This window comes from Seriola dumerili, unplaced genomic scaffold (assembly GCF_002260705.1).
Source record: "Seriola dumerili isolate Sdu_G_001 unplaced genomic scaffold, Sdu_1.0 BDQW01000567.1, whole genome shotgun sequence".
Classification (NCBI taxonomy): Eukaryota; Metazoa; Chordata; class Actinopteri; order Carangiformes; family Carangidae; genus Seriola; species Seriola dumerili.
In genome coordinates this window covers 130,473-156,798 of record NW_019174822.1, presented here as the reverse complement: position 1 = coordinate 156,798, position 26,326 = coordinate 130,473, and the positions used below count along the sequence as shown (strand labels likewise).

Below are 26,326 nucleotides of genomic sequence, written 5' to 3'. Positions count from 1 at the left end.
TTCTTGTTGCTCAACATGGCTGCGCCCTGCTCGGATCAACAGGTCTGAAGGTAACACGGTTTTTCCGACTTTAAACTTTATTTTTAAGTTTGTTTTTCACGTAAACAAACGGTTTCGGCGCCGGAAGTGACGCAACAGCTGCGGAGCGGGAAGAGACCGCCGTCAGGCACTCTGTTAGCTAACAAGCTGCAGGCTGTTAGCATGTGAGGTTAGCACAGAGCTGTGTTAGCTTAGCAGCGAGCTACGTCTGACCAGAGAGCTGTGGCTTATTACAACGGGAAGTGGTCGCGATGCTAACGGTTAGCTTCAGTGCGTAACTTAAGACGTATCCCAGTGACGTCACAGGAAACTATGACATAAAGGCAGTGACATCAGAGACGCAGAACACGCAGACGCGATGGTACAGACTGTCAGATTCACGTTGATCAGTTTCACTCCCAACAACAACGCGGAGTAAATCACAGCTCGTTCATCTGTTCATAGTCTGTGGTTTATCCGGAGACCTCTGACGTCACAGATCATGTGACTTAGTGATTTTGAAATATCCTGCTGCACAGACTATCGAAAACTGGAGTTTTGATGTTTCCCTTTGTCCCAGAATCACAGCCAGGATCCGGTTTGTTGCCCAGTAGGTTTTCATCACAGGAGGAATCAGCTGTGGTGGTTTGATGTGACAATAAAGAAAAGAAGAAATGTAAACAAACATAAGACAGGTCAGATATCTTCAATTTAAAGAGATACATCTAACAATAACAAAATATTTACAATAAGATGTGAAGAAATGTTACTATATATATTATACTAGAATACTATAAACATATACAATACAAATATGGCACTGTGCAAAATGACTGGGGAGGAGGAGGGGAGGGGGTCAGTGACAGTGGGGGTCTCTAGCTGTGTTAATGCACAGTGGCAGGTGTGTGACAGTGACCAGGGAATGTTTAGTATTTTGCCTGAAAATGACTAATAATCATTATTTCTTCCGATCGATTTTCAGGCAAAATGCTAAACATTCCCTGCTCACTGACACACACCTGTCACACACCTGTCACCTGTCACAGTGAGGAAGTTTGTTCATGAAACATAATGTCATCCATGGCAACAGGTTGACCTAGCCCCCTCCCCTATCTCAGGTGTTTCTCAGCAGCTCTGTGATCAGCTCCAAGGGACATACTGAGGATCCTTTAGGACGACTGTAAGTGGACAGAACAGCAGGTTCTCAGGTGTGCTGTGAGGGAGGACACAGGTGTGACGTGGAGGAGCTCTGGGCTGTTGGAGGACGGCTGCTGAGAGACAAACGTGTTCTCATGTGAGACATATACTAAATGTACGAGACATTTGTGTCCAGGTGTTGACGATGTCCAGGGAGCAGGTGAACATCAGTGAGCTCCTGCTCTCATTGGACAGTTCAGAGCTGCAGGAGGCGGAGCAAGTCAGAGCAGCAGTCAACCAGCAGCTGAGTACAGGTGAGTCCACCTGTATAGTGTTTGAGATTCAACAGGTCCCTGTCTCTGTCTGTCTCTACCAGTCAGTTTGACCTGTAGTTTGTCCTCTCAGACAGAGGAGGTGCTGTCCTCTCCTCTCTGGTGGAGTATTACCTGGACTCCTCGTCCTCTCAGGCGGTGCTCCTCCTGTCGTCCATCAGAGAGCGTCATCACAAGGTCAGCACCACCTGTCACTTCACTGTCCTGGTGTCTTTGTCTTCCTGGTGTGTGTCATTATAAACTGTTTAAACCTCCACCAGCTGCTGCTGGAGAAGCTGAATGAGTCTCTGAACAGACCTGGGACCAGACTGGCTGCTCTCACCCTGCTGGGTCACCTGATCCGGAATCAGCCTCCATGGGTTCATCACATCAGCCGCTCGGCCCTACTGCCGTCCCTGCTGCGCTGCCTCAAGGTAACACTGACTACTAACTAACTACTACTGAATAACTACTACTAACTAACTACTACTGACTAACTACTACTGAATAACTACTACTTACTAACTACTACTAATTAACTACTACTAATTAACTACTACTAATTAACTACTACTGAATAACTACTACTGAATAACTACTACTGACTAACTACTACTAATTAACTACTATTGAATAACTACTACTGACTAACTACTACTGAATAACTACTACTGACTAACTACTACTAATTAACTACTACTAACTAACTACTACTGACTAACTACTACTAATTAACTACTACTAACTAACTACTACTGACTACTACGAATTAACTACTACTAACTAACTACTACTGAATTACTACTACTGACTAACTACTACTAATTAACTACTACTGACTAACTACTACGAATTAACTACTACTGACTAACTACTACTGAATAACTACTAACTAACTAACTACTGAATTACTACTGATACTGACTGATACTAACACTAACTAATACTAATCTTAACTGATACTAATAGTAACTAATATTAATAGTAACTAATACTAATCCTAACTGATACTAATACTAACTGATACTAATCCTAACTAATACTAATACTATCTGATACTTATACTAACTGACACTAATGTTAACTGATACTAATAGTAACTAATACTAATCCTAACTAATACTAATACTAACTAATACTAATACTTATACTAACTGATACTTACCGTTCAGTTTTATGTCAGTGTCTGTAAATCTCCGGCTCTGCCCGTGAACACAGCTGATTGTTGTTGTTGTTCCTCCTCAGACTGACACTGATGTTGTCGTCCTGATCACTGCAGTCCTGGTGCTCATCACTCTGTTACCCATGATCCCTCAGGCCGGGAAACAACACATCTACGACTTCTTCGACGTGTTCGGACGCCTCGCATCCTGGAGCTACAGAAACCCCGGTAACACACACACACACACACACACACACACACACACACACACACACACACACACACACACATATAGAGTGGTCGATGTGTGTATGGAGTTTGATGTGTGATTGGTCAGTGGGCTGTTCTGATTGGCTGGTTGTCCTGTGCAGGTCATGTACCTGTGCTCCACCTGGTCCACCTCCACGCAGGTGTGTACTCTCTGTTCCACCGTCTGTACGGGATGTTCCCCTGTAACTTCATTTCCTACCTGAGACTCCACTACAGCATGAAGGAGAACCTGGACACCTTCCAGGAGGTCGTCAAGGTCAGTACAGACCAGCACAGACCAGAACAGACCAGTATCGACCAGCACAGACCAGTACAGACCAGCACAGACCAGTACAGACCAGCACAGACCAGTATCGACCAGCACAGACCAGTACAGACCAGTACAGACCAGCACAGACCAGCAGAGACCAGTACAGACCAGCACAGACCAGCACAGACCAGCACAGACCAGCACAGACCAGTACAGACCAGTACAGACCAGTACAGACCAGTACAGACCAGATAACCACAGAACTTCATTGAGAATTATTGTTTCCTTCAGTATCACAGTGATCAAAGTTGTCTGAACATCATGATACACTGCAGACAGGAGCTGATCACAGCTGATCACAGCTGATCACAGCTGATTCACTGACTCCATGGAAACATTAAACTTGTGTTGACAGTCACCAACTCCACATGATCAGAAGATCAGATGTAACGCAGCAGCTGTTTCTCTCACTGTGACTGACTGATCCCTGAACAGCTGCTGCTCTGGTTCCTGTGGCAGTCAGAAATAACTGCTGGAAATAACACCTGCTGCTTTTGACAAGTACTGACAGCTACTGACAACTACTGACAGCTACTGACAGCTACTGACAGCTACTGACAACTACTGACAACTACTGACAGCTACTGACAGCTACTGACAGCTACTGACAACTACTGACAGCTACTGACAGCTACTGACAGCTACTGACAGCTACTGACAGCTACTGACAGCTACTGACAGCTACTGACAGCTACTGACAACTACTGACAGCTACTGACAACTACTGACAACTACTGACAGCTACTGACAACTACTGACAACTACTGACAGCTACTGACAGCTACTGACAGCTACTGACAGCTACTGACAGCTACTGACAACTACTGACAGCTACTGACAGCTACTGACAGCTACTGACAGCTCTGTATAGCAGAGAGTGCAGGTGATGATGTCACAGCTGAACACCTACACCTGGACAACAACAGACACAGACAGCAGCTTCTTCACGGCACACATGTCAATGAAGACTTCTGTTCTTCTGCTTCTGTTGTTAAATAAGATAAATACAACTCACACTTCTTCTTCTTCTCTGGTGTTTGACGTGTTGCTGATGTAGACTGTATTGCCACCTACTGGCCCGGCCTGTGTTTGTACTGGTTCCTGTGTTTCTGTGAAATATTTAAAAAATGAAACAAAGGTCATGTGGACAGATGTTTACTTATATATATATATATATATATATGATTGTGGACAAGGCCTGAGATTTCAACTCACTTATGTCCTCTGTGTCTCTCTCTGTGTCTGTGTCTATCTGCCTCTGTGTCTGTCTGTCTCTGTCTCTCTCTCTGTCTCTCTGTCTCTCTCTCTCTGTCTCTCTCTGTGTCTGTCTCTCTCTCTGTCTCTCTGTCTCTCTCTCTGTCTCTCTCTCTCTGTCTCTCTCTGTGTCTGTCTGTCTCTCTGTCTCTGTCTCTCTGTCTCTCTCTCTCTGTCTCTCTCTGTGTCTGTCTGTCTCTCTCTCTGTCTCTCTGTCTCTCTCTCTCTGTCTCTCTCTGTGTCTGTCTCTCTCTCTGTCTCTCTGTCTCTCTCTCTGTCTCTCTCTCTCTGTCTCTCTCTGTGTCTGTCTGTCTCTCTGTCTCTGTCTCTCTGTCTCTCTCTCTCTGTCTCTCTCTCTGTCTGTCTGTGTCTGTGTCTGTCTGTTTCTGTCTCGCTCTGTCAGCCCATGTTGGAACATGTCAGGGTTCACCCGGAGCTGGTCACAGGGACTCAGGACTATGAGCTGGACCCGTCCAGGTCAGTAACAGTCACCATCACACCATCTCCTGAGGAAGACTGACTGAAAGCTCCAGAACAGCTGCTAAACAGTATGAAGCTGACGCCATGTGACAGAGGCTCTGACAGGATGTGAAAAACATCAACTGCCAAAATAAAAGAGCTACAATTACAAACAGAATAAGAGACACAAAGTATCTGATTCCAACCCTGTGATGACTTCCTGTCTCAGGTGGAGGTGTTATGAAGTCCATGACATTGTGATAGAGTGCTCCAGAGTGTCTCTGGACCCTCTGGAGGCATCCTGTGAGGAGGACATGTACTCCTCCCTGAGAGACCCCCCTTCTTCTTCCGCCTCCTCCTCCTCACCCAGACCTCCCCGACTGTCCTCTCCCCTCCCAGCCCTGGACCTCACCTCCAGTCCTGTCAACACAGAGTCCGTCAGCGGCTCAGGTCGGTAACAAGCTCAGATCAGGAAGTGTCCACACAGTCGCAGGTTTATACATATATCTATACATACTGACATAAGATTTACAGACCCAGAACACACTGTAGAGACTATATATCTCAGACGGCCTGGGAAAGTCAGGATCCTCCAGAAGGAGCTGGAGGATCTTGGATGGATGAATAGAAGGATAGATGTATAGATGGATGGATGTATAGGGGGATATATTGATGGATGGATGGATGGATAGGGGAATGTATAGAGGGATAGATGGATGGATGTATAGGGGGATATATTGATGGATGGATGGATGGAATGTATAGAGGGATGGATGTATAGATGAATGGATGTATAGGGAGATATATTGATGAATGGATGTATAGATGGATGGATGTATAGAGGGATGGATGTATAGAGGGATGGATGTATAGATGAATGGATGTATGGAGGGAGGAATGTATAGAGGGATGGATGTATAGATGAATGGATGTATAGGGAGATATATTGATGAATGGATGTATAGAGGGATGGATGTATAGGGGGATATATTGATGAGATAATGAGTTGATTAATTCCTGATTTGTGATCTGTGTGTTGACAGGAAGTTCAGTCTGTCCTTCGCCGTCTGGACGTCCGGCTCTTCCTCAGCTGACCTTCAACACCTGCACTCAGGTGATGTTTCATCATTGTTCATCACTGTAGCTCAGGAAGAGGAAGGAACACTTATCATGTGTTCATTCATGTGTTCATCTTTAAAAAGTCACAGCAGTTATTCTGTGAACAGAATCAATCAGCTCTTAGATCAGGTGAGAGCCAGGGGTTTCCCATCATGCCCTGCAGCACCGGGCTCTAACACCTGGTGAGGTGGTCGTAGTTTACGTTTCCACAACATCAGAGCGAGTCGACAGAAATCTGATCAATGAGTCTGATGTTCCTGTTCAGGCCGATGATGCCACATGGAGCCCCTCATCTCAGTGTGGTTTGTCCACGCCCCCACCTGAACCTGCCGCTACAAGCTCCGCCCACCCTCTGAGCAGGACAGCATCCATCTCAGGTGAGTCAGATGTAAGAGCGTTTTCTTCTCTCTGGTGTGACTCAGAGACGGACACAAGCATATATCCATGGAATAATAACACACACTCAATGTAGTGAAAGAATTCAATCACATAATCCATAATTCATTTGTAATTTAAAAACAAAACCACATAAATCTGTCGTTTGTTTTAAAACTAAATGGGAAAAAGCGTTTTTGTTGTCAGTATCAAAAAACGAAAAATGGACAGTTTCTGTTTTTTGTCGATTCCTTGATTCTTTGTTTTGTTTGAAACAAAAAACTGAATTCACACGGTTTTATTTTAAATCAAAACATTGATTCAATTTTTATCCAAATAAAACCGCTTTATTTTAGTCAGAGCAGCAGCCATTTTGTTTTCAGGGTGCCTGTCCGTCTCGTTCTCGTGGACACGATATCTCAGTAACACCGCTTGGCACCCAAGGATGAACTGATTGGATTTTGGTGGTCAAAGGTCAAAGGTCAAGGTCACTGTGACCTCAGAAAGCACTTCTTAGCCATTACTCAAGACTTCAAACATCCATCCACAATTTCAAACAAACGTTAAATATTTAATGAGTCTGGATAATCAGGATGTGACCTGAAACTGCTCAGCGGAGGCAGACGACCGTGAGGAGGTGACTCTGGTTCTAAAACAAAATCAAAAACGAGAAGAAAATCTGATTCAAATAACAGTCCGATTTTGTTTTTTGCAAATTCATTTTTTCATTTCTCATTTGGCACAGACAGTAGATCAGTGGAAGAGACAGGAAGAGGAAGTGAAGTGTAAAAAAGTCAAAATAAAAGCCAAGAGCAAAAACTGACCATTTTGATTGATTTTGATTCTGACACAGAAAACTTTTTTTTTTAATGTTTTTGTTTTAAAACGAACAACAGATTTACCTTTTCTCTGGTTTTTAAATTGCAAATGAATTATGGATTATCTGATGATACCCAGACCCTGATTTCTTTATTACACTGAACATGTGTAAAAGATAAACACCTGAGAGTTGTTCAGCTTAACAATAAAGACGGAACCATTAGAACTGTTGGACATATTGTCTGTAACAGGATGAGAACAGACATGATCCTCGTCATCACACTGACGTCTGGTCCTGGTGGCGCTCTGAACCTAAACCCCGTCCCACTGATGAACTCTTGTGTCCCCAGGTGTGAAATGTCCCTCACCGGCCTCCGTCCCTGTGACATCACTGACTGAAGAGATCCAAGATGGAGGTCTGGCTCCTGTGAACAACAACAACCAGGTGAGACCAGGGCCGCAGGTAGACTCTGCTCTCCTCGATGGGAGGGTTTTATTGTGAAGGAGTCTCTGTCTGTCTTTGCAGGTGAAGCAGCAGCCAATCACAGAGCTGGAGGGTGTGTCATCTATTCAACCAGTCACAGAGGGGGTGGAGAGAGGCCCGAGTGATGTCATCAATAACGGCAGTGAAGGTGAGCTGACCAGCTGATTGGCCTGTGTGTGTGTGTGTGTGTGTGTGTGTGTGTGTGTGTGTGTGTGTGTGTGTGTGTGTGTGTGTGTGTGTGTGTGTGTGTGTGTAGCCTGGATCCATAATCAGTCATTGTTACTCTGTCTCCAGGGGTCAGATCAGAGGAGGCCCCCCTGCCCCCCCCTTCCTCCTCCTCCCCCCTGCCCGTCCTCACCTCCACCCCCGGCTGTGATGAGTCATACTCGGGTTCATCGCTCCCCCCTCCTCCCTCCTCCATCTCACTCTGCTTCACCCCCCCTCACCTCTCCACCACCTCCACCCACAGATTAGAGGAGGGGGGCCCTGACTTGTTTGGCCCCACCCACTCCAATCAGAGCCCCGCCTCCCCGTACGAGCCTTTGTTTGAGCTGGCTCTGCCGCACGCCGCCACGCTCTTCATCGGGAGGAAGACTCAGGTAAACTGAAGCAGACCGATGTGGCTCCACCTTGATCAGAGTCGGTCAGGAAGTGATTATCACTTATTGATCTCTATCAGGTCTGTTGTTTCAGAGTCACTGTTACAGAGTTGTTCCTGTTCCTCATGTAGTTCTCAGGTGAAGAGCTTCACCTGAGAGGAACCATCCCTCTACAGGCCTGTCACAGCATCACAATACAACGTTTTCACCTCTTTGTCAAAACAGTCCAATTTTATTCTCAAAATATCTTAAATTGCGCCACGTGATCAGTTGTCCGTGTGTCTCATTCTTGTCATGGAAACGTTCACCTGAGCTCAAAGATGAACTGATCAGAAAATTTTTTTGGGAGATTAAAAGTTTATTCTCATAATATTTTTAAAAATGCTCTTTAAAATTAGTTAGTTTTCTCTTTATTTTCAACCTGAAAACAACTAATATTTGTCTATATTATTGATCAGCCCTTTGTTTTTATTGAACAGTCCTTTGTTTTCATCAGTCTGTCTTGTGTCCTGTAGGAGGTGCTGGAGAGAGCAGTGGGGCAGCAGGAGAGGGGGGGCGGAGGAGGGGGAGTGGAGGTGGAGGACAGGGAGGAAGATCAGACCTCCGTCTCCCCTCTGGAGGTTCTGGACCAGCTGATCGTCCACGGACACAGTGCTCATGAAGGCCTCAGCAGGAGGTGAGACTGTTAGTCTGCAGATCATTAATGAACAGGAGAACCACAGAGGAGCCCTGAGGAACTCCAGCTGTATGATCCAGTTTTACATGTTCTTAGTCCTTAATAAAATGTAAACAGGTGAGTTATATAAACAGGTGTCATGAAGGAGGAAATTAGCTCTAGAGACCAAAACAGTTTTTGCACCAGGCTGTAAACATGTTTATTTCTGCTGTAAAGTTGGACATTTTAACATGGGAGTCTATGGCTGCGTTTCCACTGGAGCTTTCCCCAGGAACCAGGAACCTTTTGAGGAATAATGTGCATTTCCACCGCAGGAACCAGGGTCTAAATTTATTCTGGGGTAATTGATTGACCCCCACAAAAGTCCCTGGTCGGGGGGGGGGGGGGTTAGTACTTTCCAAAGGTTCAGGAACTTTGGGGGGTGTGGTCTGCAGTGCTGAACATTTCTGACTGGTCGAGTACTCACTGCATTTTATTTCACCCGCAGTGAGCGAGTGAACACATTTTCCCCGCCGTGAAACAGGTCCAGGAGAAGGTAAAAAAAACTTAAACAGAACGTCAAAAAAATAAAGGACCGTATTTGAAGATAAAATGCTGCGTCCTCTATTGAATATATACGGGGCCAATTTGTCCTGTATTTCTGTTCATGTTATGTCCTCACAGTGAATAATGTGATGTCAAGTCATAATTTTGCATAATCTTCCTGGGACTTGAAGCTGCGGTGGAAATGCAGAAAACGATAGACCACAGGAACCTTTTAGTTCCTGAAGAAAAGTACCCAGAACTAAAAGTTCTTTTACTTTTTGGTCAAAACGCAGCTTATGGGGACTGACTCACTGTTGGAGCCAGACTGTAGTGGTCATTAGAGGAACTGCAGCTTCTGGTTTTCAGTGTTGATGCTTGGACTGAACGTCAGAGCTCAATTGCAATTTTCAAGTTTTCTGGCCTCGTGGGAGCGCTAGTGTTAAACATGACTGTGTGTGTGTGTGTGTGTGTGTGTGTGTGTGTGTGTGTGTGTGTGTGTGTGTGTGTGTGTGTGTGTGTGTGTGTGTGATGCAGGTTGTCAGCAGTAAGTAAGTCGGTGGATCGGAGTCATTTTGGAGGTAAACAGCAGAGCATGAAAACCAAAGGTACCTGAAACTAACACACCCACAGACTCACCTCATTAACATAATTAACATAATTAACCTGAGGCAGGAGACACATCTGTCAGCTTTAAATCATCACTTCTGTGGTGACTCAGTGTCGTACTAAAAGTATAGAACAGTAACAGAAGTGTAACAGCTGCAGTGAGAGGTGAACTGTCACTGTTTGTTCACAACGTCCCGTCTCTCAGTGATGATTCTCTCTGACCAATCAGCAGCCTGCAGCGTTTCCTGGAACCCCAGTGATACAAAAAACTTCCCAGGTATCAGGTTCTGTCTCCTGACCAATGGAAAACCAGAACAGGAGTGGAGTCAGTACCTGACAGATACATGCAGCAGATTCTCTGGTGTTTTATTCCACATTTGGTGAAAACAAATATATCACTTTAATAGAAAGTGTCAGACTCAAAGACTCAGGGACTCAAAGACTCAGACTCAAGATTTGAAGTGCAGGACAGGTGACAGGTGAAAGGTGACAGGTGACAGATGTGTTACAGTGTCCATCTCTGTAAGATGTCATGGCAGGAAGAGCGGTGAAAATTAGCGAGTTCACCCAGGAGTTGTGTTTACATCACTGCTGATCGGAGTTTCAGCCTATGAATACCTGCGTCTGTTCCAGATGTGAAGGCTGATTGTTCCTGTTTCCACTGCCGACAAAAGGAGAAGAGGCTTTAGACTCTGAGAGACTCAGAGGCCTGTTGCACGTCTAGTTTATAAGTTCAATTTTGCATGTCATGATTTTATTGCGTTTGCAAAATCTGTGCATTAAATCAGTGTGTACATGAATGACTGGTGCACCCCACTAACCAGTCTAATTAGTCTAACCAGTCTAATCTGACCTGCTCACTCATCCATCAGCATATTTTGGTTGTTTCGTGGTTTTTAGTCAGATCAGATCAGTCAGTCCAGATCAGATCAGATCAGATCAGATCAGATCAGATCAGTTCACATCTTAATTGTCCCACAGGAGGAAGTTAATTTTAAAGGCAGCACGAAACAAAAACATAAAACATCAACACAGTAAAAATAAACCAGCCAATCAGAGAGAGGCTGAGAGTTCTGTGATGGATCTGTAAAACGACAATAATCATTTAACCCTTCGTTGAGAAAATGAGAATAAATGCAGATGAATGTGACAGATTCTTTGTTTCTGTTGATGTGTGTGTTTAATGTGTGTTTATTGTGTGTTTGCTGTGTGATGTCAGGCCCCGCCCTGGGGGAGGAGCTTCAGTGCCTGAGGAGTCAGCTGTTGCTGATCCACAGTCAGCTCCAGTATGAACGTTTCAAACGGCAGCAGCACGCTGTCAGGAACCGCCGTTTGCTGCGGAGAGTCATCAACGCTACAGCGCTGGAGGAGCACAGCGTTGCCATGGTAACACACACACACACACACACACACACACACACACGTTATCACTGTCTGTTGTTTTATCAGGTGTTTTTCTTACCTCCCTCTTTGTTTATTCCTTGTTTCCTCCTCTCCGTCCTCATCCCTCCCTCCCTTCCTTCCTTCCTTCCCCCCTCCCTGCAGAAGGCCCAGCTGGGCGTTCAGGACGAGGAAATTCGGTCTCTGAGGTTGAGTCTGGAGGAAGAACAGAGACGCGACACACAGCTGCAGCAGGACACACACACACACACCAACCAGCTGCACACACACATCCAACAACTGCTGCTGCAACAGCAGGACGAGCAGAGAGACAACCAGAGACTTCAGGTACACACTGACACACACTGACACACTCACACACTGACACACACTGACACACTCACACACTGACACACTAACACACACTGATACACACTCACACACTGACACACACTGACACACTCACACACTGACACACACTGACACACTCACACACTGACACACTAACACACACTGATACACACTCACACACTCACACACTCACACACTGACACACACTGACACACTCACACACTGATACACACTCACACACTGATACACACTCACACACTGATACACACTGACACACTGATACACTGACACACACTCACACTGACACACTAACACACACTGATACACACTGATACACTCACACACACTCACACACTGATACACTCACACACACTCACACACTCACACTGACTCACTGATGCATACTCACACACTGATACATACTTACACACTGACACACACTGATACACACTGACACACTGATACACACTGACACACTCACACACTGATACACACTCACACACTGATACACACTGACACACTGATACACTGACACACACTCACACTGACACACTAACACACATTGACACACTCACACACTGATACACACTGATACACTCACACACACTGATACATACTTACACACTGACACACACTCACACACTGACACACACTGATACACACTGACACCCTGATACACTGACACACACTCACACTGACACACTGACACACACTGACAGACTCACACACTGATACACACTCCCACACTGATACACACTGACACCCTGATACACTGACACACACTCACACTGACACACTGACACACACTGACAGACTCACACACTGATACACACTCCCACACTGATACACACTGACACCCTGATACACTGACACACACTCACACTGACACACAAACACACACTGACACTCTCTGACACACACTGACCCACTCACACACTGATACACTGACTCACACTGACACACTCACACACTGATACACACTGACACACTCACACAGTGATACACACTGACACACACTCACATTGACACACTGACACACACTGACACTCACTGACACACACTGACATACTCACACACTGATACACCGATACACACTGACACACTCATACACTGACACAAACTCACACACTGACACACTCATACACTGACACAAACTCACACACTGACACACTCACACACACTCACACTGACTCACTGATGCATACTCACACACTGATACACCGATACACACTGACACACTCATACACTAACACACACTCACACACTGACACACACTCACACTGACACACACTGACAAACACTGATACATACTTACACACTGACACACACTCACAAACTGACACATTGATACACACTCACACACTGACACACTCATACACTAACACACACTCACACACTGACACACACTCACACTGACTCACTGATGCATACTCACACACTGACACACACTCACTCACTGATACACTCACACTGATACACACTCACACACTGACACACTCACACACTCACGCACTGATACACTGACACACTCTGACACACTCACACTGACACACACTCACTCACTGATACACTCACACTGATACACACTCACACACTGACACACTCACACACTCACGCACTGATACACTGACACACTCTGACACACTCACACTGACACACACTCACTCACTGATACACTCACACTGATACACACTCACACACTGACACACTCACACACTCACGCACTGATACACTGACACACTCTGACACACTCACACTGACACACCCACTCACTGATACATACTTACACACTGACACACACTCACAAACTGACACACTCACACACTCACACACTGATACACTGACACACACTGACACACTCACACTGACACACCGACTCACTGATGCATACTTACACACTGACACACACTCACACACTGACACACACTGATACACACTGACACTGACTCACACGCTGACACACTAACACACACTCACACACTGACACACACTGATACACTGACACACACTCACGCTGACACACACTCACGCACTGACATACATTGACACACTGATACACTGACACACACTAACACACACACTCACACATTGGCACTGACACACACTGACGCATACTGACGCAGACACTGACACACACTGATACACTGACACACACTCACACACTGACACACACTCACACACTGACACAGACACTGACACACACTGACACATTGACACACACTCACACACACTGACACACACTGACACACATTGACACACACTGACACAGACACTGACACACATTGACACACACTGACACACACTGACAAATTGACACACACTCACACACTGACACATTGACACACACTGACACACACTGACACACACTCACACACTCACACACTGACGCACACTGACACAGACACTGACACACACTGACACAGACACTGACACACACTGACACATTGACACACATTGACACAGACACTGACACACATTGACACACACTGATACATTGACACACCTGTGTTGTGATTGGCTGTTTCAGAGCGAGCTTCAGGAGTGTCAGAGCAGGCTCAGAGATCTGGAGGCGGAGCTTCAGAAGGCCAATAATAAGGCTTACAATGCTGAACACCAGCTGACCGAACTGTCACTCAAGGTGAGATCAACTTCACCTGACACTGTGACTACAGGGGCGGAGTCTAAAACAGTCTACTTCCTCTAATGTCAGTTCACCTGTGTCACAGCAGAGTGTTTCCTTCAGTATGGAGGCGATGGTTCAGGTGTGTAGGGTGAAAGGTCACACAGTGAACACCTGTTAGAGCAACACTGACAGAGAACAATTTTTATTTCTGTTTCATGGAGAACGACAGACCTTTTGTAAGGAGGCTGAGAGGAACAAAACACCTTAAGTTAAGATTCCTTTAAAGTCTGAGTTAAGGTTCCCTTAAAATAAAAAGAGTTGCACAAAACACCTTAAGTCTTCTCCTTAAGTATTTAAGGTTAAATCCTTATCTTAGTCTTATACTTACAGAATCACTTAAAGTCAGTTAAACTGTGTCACAGAAGACCTTAGTGACCAAACTAAGGAAAAAACTAAAGGTGTGTAGGTGTGCTCTTTTCTTTGATCTCTCTGTTCAGGTGTAGTGGAGGTGTTTCATGTCCACAGGTCAGAGGTCAGAGGTGTGTCAGGTCACTCACTTAGTTTAAACTCTCACACTGTGAAGTTCCAGTCAGAACAACAGAAGGATGAGACAGCAGCTTCTTCAATGTTACCTGCTTCCATAATTGATCACAGGTGAGATCACGGTTTCCATGGAAACAGTGGAATTTTACCAAAGTAAACATCTCTTGCATTGCTGTAACTTTTTGAAGAGATTCTGTGCAACAGCCTTCAGTAACTCCCTCAGCTGAGGACAAATTCAACCTGAAGTGTCAGACTTAAGTAGAAAACTTAAGGTGTTCTGTACGACCGGCGCCAGAAACCTTCAGGATCCAGATCAATAAAGTTTTGTTAACTGATAAACAAACCCAGTGTCGGGTTAGTTAGAGGTAAAGATCTATTACCTTTCTCCTGTTTTTAACAAATGGAACATGGAAAACAAGAGAGATTAGAAAATATAAAACAATAAAAGACAATATTTTTGATACAGAACAATTATAAACCACATGAGAGGTTTTAAACTACACCAGCAGAGAAGAAGAAAACGGCTTCTTCTTCTTCCTCTTTTAGCTGCTGCCACAGCCGACCATCCTGCTGCATCACACATTTAACTCGGCCTCCCTGACGCAGCCCTCCCATGTGACCGGGCTCAGACCCGACACTGTCAATATTACACTGGCTTGTAAAGAAATATAGATTACAGTTTTAGTAAAGAAATGAAAAGAAAAATAAGAGGGGAGTTGTTGATAACCCTCGTTAATAAACATTAATCTGTGTGTGTGTGTGTGTGTGTCTGTGTGTGTGTGTGTGTGTGTGTGTGTCTGTGTGTGTGTGTGTGTGTGTGTGTGTGTGTGTGTGTGTGTGTGTGTGTGTGTGTGTGTCTGTGTCTCTTTGTGTGTGTTTGTGTGGTCTGTGTGTGTGTGTGTCTGTGGTGTCTGTGTGTGTGTGTGTGTGTGTGCTGTGTGTCTGTGGTCTCTGTGTGTGTGTGTGTGTGTGTGTGTGTTGTGTGTGTGTGTGTGTGTGTTGTGTCTGTGTCTGTGTCTCTCTGTGTGTGTGTGTGTCTGGTGTGTGTGTGTGTGTCTTGTGTGTGTGTGTGTGTGTGTGTCTGTGTGTGTGTCTGTGTGTGTGTGTCTGCTGTTGTGTGTTGTTCGTGTGCTGTGTGTGTGTCTGTGTGTGTGTGTGTGTGGTGTGTGTGTCTGTGTCTGTTTCTCTGTGTGGTGTGTGTGTGTGTGTGTGTGTGTTTGTGGTCTGTGTCTGTGTTCTTCTCTGTGTGTGTGTGTGTGTGTGTGTGTGTGCAGCTGTGCAGCAGTGAGCAGCTGCAGCAGCAGATCTTCTTGTTGAACCAGCAGCTCGTCCTGCTGAGAGAAGCTAACAGAGCTCTGACTGAACAGCTGGAGGGCGGAGAGAGCAACCACTGGACTGTAAGAGCAACACACACACATACATGCATGCGTGCGCACACACACACACACACACACACACCTCTGCGGCTGTTCTGATAATCAATCAAAGCTCAAACATTCACCTGGACTCAAGTATGAACTGATTGGATTTTGGTCGCTAAAGGTCAAAGGTCAAGGTCACGGTGACCTCACAAAACACTTTTCAGCCATTACTCAAGACCTCACACAGAAACTATGACAAATTTCGCACAAATGGTTCATAGTTAATATTTCCTATGATTGTGGAGTGACCTGGAACTAGTCTGAGTGGAGGAGGAGGAGATTCTAGTTTGGAGAGTTTTTTCTCATCTGGTTCAAAGGCTGTGAACATCACATCTCAGTGACCTCATTGTGTGTGTGTGTGTGTGTGTGTGTGTGTGTGTGTGTGTGTGTGTGTGTGTGTGTGTGTGTGTGTGTGTGTGTGTTGGTCAGGAGGTGTCCATGCTGCAGTGCAGTGTGGGTAAGGAGTACCAGCGTCTGAAGGACAGCGAGGTGCAGCAGCGACAGAAACTGGAGGCAGCCAATCACAGGATAGCAGAGCTAGAGAACCAGCTGGCCAAGAAAGACCAGCTGATCCTGGACCAGAAGAAACTTCTGGAGGACACCAAGGCCCAGAGCAGGTCAGAGTCCTGGTCAGAGTCCTGTTCCAGTATTAAATTGTTGACCTGTTACTGAGAACCAGAGGAAACAAACAGACAGCAGCTGCTGAGTAAATGTATGAAGACGAACCTCCACTCTGTTTATTCAGATAACTGATCAATAGTCCAGGGTGACGTCTTCTACAGGAAACACACCAGAGGATGGACGAGTCGTTATCAGAAGAGTCTCAGATGAAAGAATTAGTCATGAACCAGCTCATTAACTCTGAGATTCCTTCTCATTATCAGTAGGTAAAGGTGTGTTCAGATGAAGTTCCTCCTCGTTAGTATCTGTGCCCAGTCCTGAAACTGACCTCAGATCAGGTTTCTTACTAATACAGTTTGAGTCTGTGAAACACAGCGATCTACCGCTTGCAACATTAGCATTATAGCTAGTACCTTAGCTACAATGCGATGTACTGTGATGTAACTCGTTGTTGTTGGTTATGGTCTGAAGCCTGGTGAACATCAGTCAAAGGTTCAGGCAGAGGAGAGTTTCAGGGACAAGGAGGAGGAGCAGTGATGTCACAGGAAGGGCATGAAGCTTGTTCTTCATTTCATATTTTAATCGACATTAAAAAGAGGAATTGTAAAAAGAATTTATAAATGAACGATTAATAATCAATCAATACTTCAGGTTTACAGAAACAACATAAAACTCTTATTAAATGAAACATTTATAAATACATTTATTATTCATTCATGAATAAATGATAGAATTAAAAAAATATTTGAAAAGACATTTTAAAAATGAGAATAAATAACTGGATTCAATTTCTATTTCCTTTTTCCAGCTGCTTTTCTTGTGCGCTAATAGATTAGCTTAGCCATCTAGCTTCTCCTTTTACCCTTCATTGCTGGTAAAGCCAACTGGTTAGCTCTCCAACCAATCAGAGAGCTTGCTGTTTAGCCTGGTTTTACCAGCACTGACGGTCCCGAGTGTCATGGAGAGGCTAACAGGAGAAGCTAGATGGCTAAGCTAATCTATTAGCTAACAGGGAAAGCAGCTGGAAAATGGAAATGGAAATTGAATCCAGTTATTTATTTTCTTTTAAAAAAGTGTCTTTTCAAAGAGTTTTTTAAATTCTATCATTTATTCATGAATGAATAATAAATGTATTTATAAATAAATGAATCCTGAGAACCTTTGACAACAACTGAGAATAAACCTCTGTGTGTGTGTGTGTGTGTGTGTGTGTGTGTGTGTGTGTGTGTGTGTGTGTGTCAGGGCGGAGCTGTCGGCCTGTGAGAGTCGCTGTGTCGCTCTGAGGAGAGTCACCCAGAATCTACAGACGGAGATGCTTCACCTGTACAGTCAGATCCACCTGGACACGCCCACACACAGCCGGCCTCAGGACGTCTGCAGCAGGTAAACCCATGCCAGTGATGTCACACGTTGATGTCACTACAGGTGTTCAGAAACATCCTGTTTGTTTGTTGGTCTTTTGTTTAAACTTTATTGAAACCAAAACAGGAAGACGAACACAGAGGAACTGAATCATAACGTCACAGTTAATGATTATCATTGATTATTATTCACATTAGGTGAGCAGGTTTCTTTCACAGAAAGTTTAGCACATCATTACAGGTAGATGTGACGGCACCACCAGTGAACCCAGTATCTATTTAACGTTGGCTAACGTTAGCCACCATAAGTTTTAGTTTTTAAGTTAGTGTATTTGCACAGAAGTGACAGTAAGACATTACACAGTTAAACTTTCTCTCAAATTAAATCGAAGGCAACTGGACTTGTATTTGTCTGTGGAAGACGTTTCGCCTCTTATCCAAGCGGCTTCATCAGTTCTTATGTATTGGTCTCTCTAGTCCGCACTAGTCTGAGAGAGAGATTACAATGACCTGGACGAATGAGAACATTCACAGACACAGTTAAACTTGTTTTCTCGGTACTCGGTGGATTTGACGTGTATGTTTTTTTTTTTTGCAGAAATGTCTCAGTCACAGATGATTTTAAAAAGACAGTTTGTGAGGAGGAGAATCACAAGGACAGGTGAAACAGTGCAGAGTGCAAACATCATTAGTTCCTCTAATGTGGGGAAAAGAAAGTAAATTCATGTTACTGAGGAGATACAGTTAATGAGTCAGGACTGACAGTAGGACTAGTCCTCAGCCACAGGTGGAAGGTGGAAGGTTAAACACCTTCTCTGACTGTGACTGAGGTGTGAAGGATCATTGCCATCAGGAATATTACAATAATTGATAAATGGATAAAACTGTAATACAGAATTCAATAAGAATCTCAGACCACCTGAGACTGTGGTGGGAAAACACCTGAGTGCACTGATGTCAACAAAGGTGTGTTATTACCTGTGAGTGAACTTCACAGTGGTGCTTTAAACAGTCTAAAGTAACCAATCAGAGCATACAGCTGATGATGTCATGTCATGTCATCTCTCTCTCCCTCAGGCCAAATGGTGGCAGTGTCGCCTTACCTGTTGCTCAGGGCAGCCTCAGGCCCTGCCCCTCCTCTTCTTCTGTTGGTATAATAAACGGAATTGCGGAGGCTCTGTCCACCTCCCCCCTGCACCTCCCCTCCTGCTCCTCCTCCCCCCTCTCCCTATCCCCCATCGACTCCCCCCTGGCCGTCGGCTCGTTCCTGGAGCAGCGAGCGCGACAGCTGTTCAGACCGACCGATCACAGCCAGGAGGAGGAGCCACAGGAGGATGAGGAGGAGCCACAGGAGGAAGAGGAGGAGGCCCAGCCAGAGAGCCCTCCTCTGGGTCAGGAGGCAGAGGAGGCCGCCCTCCTCTCAGGGAGCCCCCAGACGGTGCCTCAGAGCCAGGCTGCAGCTCCCAGCCCCCCTACCTCTAAACCTGAGCCCCCCCCTCCAGGTCCTGCCCCTCCTGCAGACCTGACCCTCGCCGTTCGACAGAGGAGACACGAGCTGAGCATCATGGACTACGACGAGACGCTGCCAGAGTACTGAGAGAGGACCAGAGACCAGGTGTCCAGGTGTCAGCAGACCACAGGTGACTGGGTCTGTGGATAAAACCAGAGTGAAACAGACTTCATCATTAAACGCTGTCGTACATGAAGCATCAGGTGTGTAGGGCGATGATGAGGAGGCTGAACCTTCCTCACATTCAAACAGAAGTGATGATAAACTTAATGAATAAACAGCAGAGTGAAGAGAATCTGACATAAGACACAACAGGTAGAAACTAAACTCTGCCTGACACAGCTACAAACCAAACCTTAGCGTCACACTGATGTTATTTAATAATAATAATTAATTCATATGTGCTGTTGGAGGCTTGATGATGCAGTGACTGCTTTGCTAACTACTGTAGATAGCAAATGAACTGCTAACACACTAACTCGCCAGGAATATGTTAGCCCACAATAGCCTACTAAGCTAGCTCAGTTGCTAACTGTAAGCCTGCCAAACCAGTTAGCTCACCGGCTAACCAGCCAATAAACTGAACATGTATTTCAAAGGTGAGAGAGGTGGAGTCTCAGTTTATTCTCCAGCAGAGTCACTATGAAAAATCAGGTTGAAACATAAAGTCACTAGACTAAAGTTCTACTGAGTGAATCCAATGATTCTGTTGAAATTAACAGGCTTTGCTGAGAATCGTTGCTGAAGCTCCACCTGACACATGAAGAGAAAAATAATGATTTTCAACAACTGTAGCAAGTTCTGCTGAAATTAGCTCATAAGCTAAATCATATTTCTGTAAATGCTTCGCTTCAGTCCCCAAATTCTGTTTTGCTAAAGAGCTAATGACCAAGTTAGTGTTAGCTAGCTTGACAAAAAAGGAATCCACCTTTATGCCAAACATTAGCTAATATTCAATTTGATGTGATTCGAGAATTAATCTAAAAAAACTCCAATCCTGAATCCAAGAGATGATATCGCCAAGATGTGAAACGATTAACATAAAATTCAAGTCTTAAAAACTAAATGACATCAGTAGAATCTGAAATAAAAACAGATCCAGGTCAGAGCAGCTAAACACAACAAAACTAATTAACTACTCAAGTAAATTGTCATTAATAACCTGTTATTAATAAGCTGTTATCTGACCTCTACAAATCATCAGGCTCATCCACAATACAGATCAAACATGAGCTTCTGGCTACATTACAGCTAACATTAGCATGCTAACATGAGCCGTCACCACGCTGTACTTTCAGTTAATATTGGATTTACATGTTGGTTTGGGACAGTTTGAAGTGAGTTAACATGATAACAGTTATAAGAAAATAACATTTTTCCCTCAGGTTTGTGACAATCACTGAGTTTACAAGTTGGGCTAAACTAACATTAGCCTGTTTGCAAAGAAGAAAGAAAAATTATGGAATTGATGATTAAAATAGATTTTACCACTGAAAATATTCTTCATATAAATAAATGTCTGATGAAATAATAATATTTTGCTCAATGATGTTACCAGAGCTGATGAGTTATTAATTAGAGCTCCTGATGCAGGGAGATGGAATGGAGGGAATTCAGTTTTTTTTAAATGAATAAATTGACAGTGAAGCTAACAGCAGCTGTGCTAATGATCCAGTGTTAACATAAAACTGCAGCTACATATTGTTCATGTTCATGGTGCTACAGCAGCATCACAAGACTAAGTGAAATAGCAATTATAATAATAACACTACTGTAATGATTAATGTCATGACGACTGTGAAGCTGCATCATCATCATCATGATCATCTGACATATAATTAATATTGATTATGATTCAGTCAGTGATGAGGTATGATGAGTGATCACTGACAGAGGCCGCAGTTAATGGGGTTCCTCAGGGTTCTATTCTTGGTCCTTTATACTTTCCTCCGCACACTGTCAATTTCTGAAGCATTTCCTGGACAGTAAACGCTGCATGCAGCTGCAGCTTCAGTGAGCTCATATAAAACCTTAATGGAGGGAGAGCAACCAATAAAACCTGTTTTCTCCTTTAACCTTCTGGTTAGACAAACATTATGAAGCTGACAAACTCACTTTGTAATCAATCAGTCAGTGATGAGATGTCATCTGCAGTAACAGGCCTTAATGTTGTTGAGGTTAAATGATGAGTGTGGTTATAAACTGACCTGATCATTCTCCTCAGGTTCACAGCTCAGGAAATCAGGTGTGTCAGGTGAGACAACAGGTGGCAGTTTGAAGTGACAGGTACAGGAAGTATTTGGCTTAGCTTTTTGGAACCCTTTAACGTTTTGGGAAATGCAGAGTTCTTGTTTGCTTGTTAATTTCTTAAATTCCATCCAAGCATCAGACTCAGCAAGAACCTAAAACTGTTTTCCAGATGTTGAACTACTTTTCATGAAAACTGCAGTGTGATGACAAACCAAAGACTTCCTCTGAATCCAGCTGATTAACCTGAACGAATGACACTCACTAATGATCTGGGTGAATTGTTTTTTTTTTCTTTCTCGTTGTTGGGCAGTTTTTCCTCAGCAGCGTCGCTGTGTTCACCTCAGAAAGAACTGTGCCTGTTTCCAACAGCTGTGTTGTTCTGCCTCAGCATTTTGAGGAGATGAATGTTAAAACTGTGAACACTAAAAATAAAGACTTCTAAAATCTCTGAAGTATCTTGTGTCAGGTACTAAGACTTGTAGTAATTCAAATGTCTCGTCAGATTGATGATCTTTTTCTAATTTAGTAAGTTTCTGTTTTGTCAAAGTCAGGGTCTGACAGTTCTCTGATACTTTACTGTGTTGTGTTAGTAAAAGTACCAATAATACTCCAATACAAGTAAAAATACTGCAAATCAAAATGTTCCTAATAAAGTAAAAGTCGAGTATAATCTGCTTCATGTAGTTAAAGTAGATTAGAAACAAACTGCCTGGTGACAGTTATGAAACTGTTAATGACACATTTTGTTTTAGATACCCCCGTTAATATCACAGACTGTATATGGTTATTATGTATTTTTATCATGGATGTATAATAAGACCATGTAATGAGCCCGAGCCTCAGCCTGAGGTCTCCAAGCTGCCCTGCATCATTGTCTGCTCCTGTTAACTGACCTTTTCTGTTTAACCTTTTAAAATACTGCAATTTACCAGTAAAACCCTCGAGTGCACTTTGAATAATTTCAATAAATTATTGATACATTTTCTATTTTAATTTTAAAATGTAGTTTGTGTTTGGATTATTTTAAAAACTTAGTTCAAAGTCACTAATGTTTTTAAGTAATACTTAAAAATTGTGTTTCTTTCCACACAACTGACATGAACACTAACAACAATGACATACAGCACTTTTGAATGCAGTGGCTGCTTTATTGGAATATATTATGGTCAGCAGCCTTTCACATACTGCAGTATATAACAGCAGGACCACAGCAACAGGCAGACCAGCCTTGGAAACACTTACATAAAATATCTCAGTATGTCGTCGCTTCGAAACGCCCGCACTCCCGCCCTCTGACGCGCGCTGATGACGTTCTTCCCTAACAACAAGCAGAACGCTTCTTAGCAACGGGCTCCTGAAGCGGAAGGTAAAGTTTTATATTTGTCTTAAACTAAACACGAGTTTCGTATCGGACCCTTACCTCCAGGTGTTTGCTATAAGACACAGGTGTAACTCCTGACATCGTTTTCTGTTCCCGCCCTTTGCCAGATCAAGAGTAAACAGAAGAAGACCGAGTCAGACAGATGGATGAGACGGTGAAACCCCTGAGGATTCCTCCACAGATGTCAGTGTACGCCGACAAACACACCATTTTCCACCTGGTGCAGGTAAACAACCAGGTGATAGATAGATAGATAGATGGATAGATAGATAGATAGATAGATAGATAGATAGATAGATAGACAGATAGATAGACATGACTGGGATCAGGTGACTCACTGTGTGTGTGTGTGTGTGTGTGTGTGTGAGTGTGTGTGTGTGTGTGTGTGTGTTTTTTCAGAGCATGGTGTCCAGTCTGGTGATTGATCAGCCTGATGATCCGATCCCCTACCTGATCGGTCTGCTTCAGAGGAGCAGTGTGGACAGTAAGCAGACACACCTGAACCTCATGTGAAATGTGAAATGATCACAGTGATCAGTTTGTCTGGAAACAGACGAGCTGCCTGTTGCTGCCACTAGAGGGAGCTGTGACTCTACAGAGACCGAAGGCTGCTCTGAAAACACACTTAAGTTATAATCACCAGCCATGACTGTGTGTGTGTATGTGTGTGTGTGTATGTGTGTGTGTGTGTGTGTGTGTGAGTGTGTGTGAGTGTGTGTGTGTTTTGAGTACTTTGACAGGTGTTACTGTGTCTCTCCCTCTCTTGCTCTGTCAGTTCCCAGGATCATGCTGCTCGGTCCTCCAGCTGTTGGGAAACACACTGTGGTGAGTTTGATGTTGTAAGTGCTTCACATGAAAAGACATACGATCAACATTGAAACATGTTAAAACATTAAAGGTAGAATAATAATAGAATACTAATAGAGGAAAACTAGAATCACCTTCTCGTGGTCGTATCCCTCCACCTCTCAGACTGGTTTCTGGCTACATCCCTGTTTATCCAGAGTCAGACGAAATATGAGCCATTCAAGTGAAATTTTGTCATAATTACTGTGAAGTCTTGAACAACGACTAACAAGTGTTCTCTTCTCACGTTTGTGCCAAATGTGAAGGGATTCCCTCGAGGAGTTCTTGAGATGTTCTGTTCACAAGGCCAAAATCATGTTTTGTGAGGTCAGCGTGACTTTGACCTTTGACCTTTGACCTTTAGCCACCAAAATCTAATCAGTTCATCCTTGAGTCCAGGTGAATGTTTGTGCCAATTATGAAGAAGTTCCTTCATGGTGTTACTGTGATATTGTGTCCACGAGAATGAGACGAACAGACAACCTGAAAACAAAATGGCCGCTGTGTGGAGGGATAAAATCAAAGCGACATCGTGACCATAAAACATAATAGACGAAGTGTATAATATATTATTGTGAATATGAATATGAAAAGAAGAAATAAAAGAGCATCAAATCAGTGAGACATCTAGTATATTTCCAACAGCATTTACAAGCAGCTGCTTCTACACCACGTGACTATAGAACAATGGTTAGAGTGAGGGAGGATTTATTGATGACTTGTACACGACTAGTTTTGATAACAGACACTGGTAACGACGGCCATTTTGTTTTTAGTTCGTGTGTCACGATATCTCAGTAACGCCTTGATGGAACTGCTTCAAATTCGGCACAATCATGCACTTGGACTTAAGGATGAACTGATTACATTTTAGTGGCTCAAGGTCAAAGGTCAAGGTCACGGTGACCACAAAACGCTGTTTGGGCCTTGTGAGCGTGTTAACTCGAGAACACAAAAAGTGTTTTGGCAGAGGCAGACAACCGCGGCTGTGATTCTAGTTTGTTTGTTTATTTGTCTGCTGCTTTGTCTGATGTGTTTATGTTCCTTAAAAAGTGAAAATGTACCTCGAGAGGAAATGTGATTGTGTGTGCAAATGAAAACTTCATAAACACTAAAGTTTCCAAAAAAAAAGAAAAGTTTCAGCATCGTCTGGGAAATTAATTATTTGACTTTATGACCAAATATTATTAACACCATGTGGATTCTTCAGTGACGCAGGTGAAGCTGTGACTTACGTATTTCTTGTTGTGTGGTTTTGCTGTTTACCCACTGCTTCATTGTTGTGGCTGTTGTATTTCCGTGATTCAGTCTGTGTTGTTATTGTGCGGCCGAGCAGGTCACATCATCTCTTCTTCTTCTGTGGTGGTTGCTGTTGTTGTCGTCCTTCAGGCCAAAAAGCTGAGCGCTGAGCTGAGAGCTGTTCATGTGACCACAGACACTTTACTGCAGGACCAATCAGAGCTGAGCGTTCAGGCTCAGCAGCACACACTCACACAGCAGGTACAGAGACACACACTACGACCAATCAGGACTCTGTAATCAATGATAAGTGTGTGTGTGTGTGTGTGTGTGTGTGTTTGAGAGAGATTACCTGATTCAATAAAGAGTCATTTATGAATGTGTGAAAGAGGGTGGGGTCAGAGGGCGTCATGTGACCCTGTGACTGTGTGTGTGTGTTCAGGAGCTTCCTGCTGAACTGCTGATCAGACTGATTGAACAGAGACTGACTGAGGTCGACTGCTTCAACAGGGTGAGTCTGTTCACACATCTGACGCACATCTGTTTGTCCCGGTCCAAGACACATCTGCATCATGATGACCGACAGCAGCAAACATGACAAACATCACTAACACTGTGCATCATTACATGGTCTCTCTCTCTCTCTCTCTCTCTCTCTCTCTCTCTCTCTCTCTCT

At 44.0% G+C, this 26,326-nt stretch overlaps 2 protein-coding genes across 2 annotated transcripts in view; both read left to right on the top strand.

Moving 5' to 3' along the window:
- LOC111236140 (hamartin-like) lies at positions 1-23,185 on the top strand. Its single transcript, XM_022764755.1, has 22 exons — positions 1-50; positions 1,352-1,469; positions 1,561-1,664; positions 1,748-1,900; positions 2,712-2,856; positions 3,000-3,154; positions 4,866-4,939; positions 5,151-5,371; positions 5,965-6,035; positions 6,306-6,417; positions 7,585-7,679; positions 7,761-7,866; positions 8,013-8,317; positions 8,833-8,993; positions 10,053-10,123; positions 11,344-11,510; positions 11,670-11,852; positions 14,383-14,493; positions 16,296-16,418; positions 16,872-17,059; positions 18,306-18,446; positions 19,502-23,185. Exons 2-22 carry the CDS (start codon positions 1,361-1,363, stop codon positions 20,019-20,021), a joined length of 3,315 nt encoding a protein of 1,104 aa, XP_022620476.1. The 5' UTR covers positions 1-50; positions 1,352-1,360; the 3' UTR covers positions 20,022-23,185.
- Positions 23,186-23,516: 331 nt separating this feature from the next.
- ak8 (adenylate kinase 8) overlaps positions 23,517-26,326 on the top strand; it is a 13,671-nt gene continuing 10,861 nt past the window's right edge. Inside the window, exons 1-6 of the mRNA XM_022764750.1 lie at positions 23,517-23,550; positions 23,673-23,791; positions 23,965-24,049; positions 24,341-24,390; positions 25,801-25,911; positions 26,093-26,161. Of these exons, the coding sequence (XP_022620471.1) occupies positions 23,708-23,791; positions 23,965-24,049; positions 24,341-24,390; positions 25,801-25,911; positions 26,093-26,161 (399 nt within the window). The 5' untranslated portion in view covers positions 23,517-23,550; positions 23,673-23,707. The remainder of the gene's footprint in view (positions 23,551-23,672; positions 23,792-23,964; positions 24,050-24,340; positions 24,391-25,800; positions 25,912-26,092; positions 26,162-26,326) is intronic.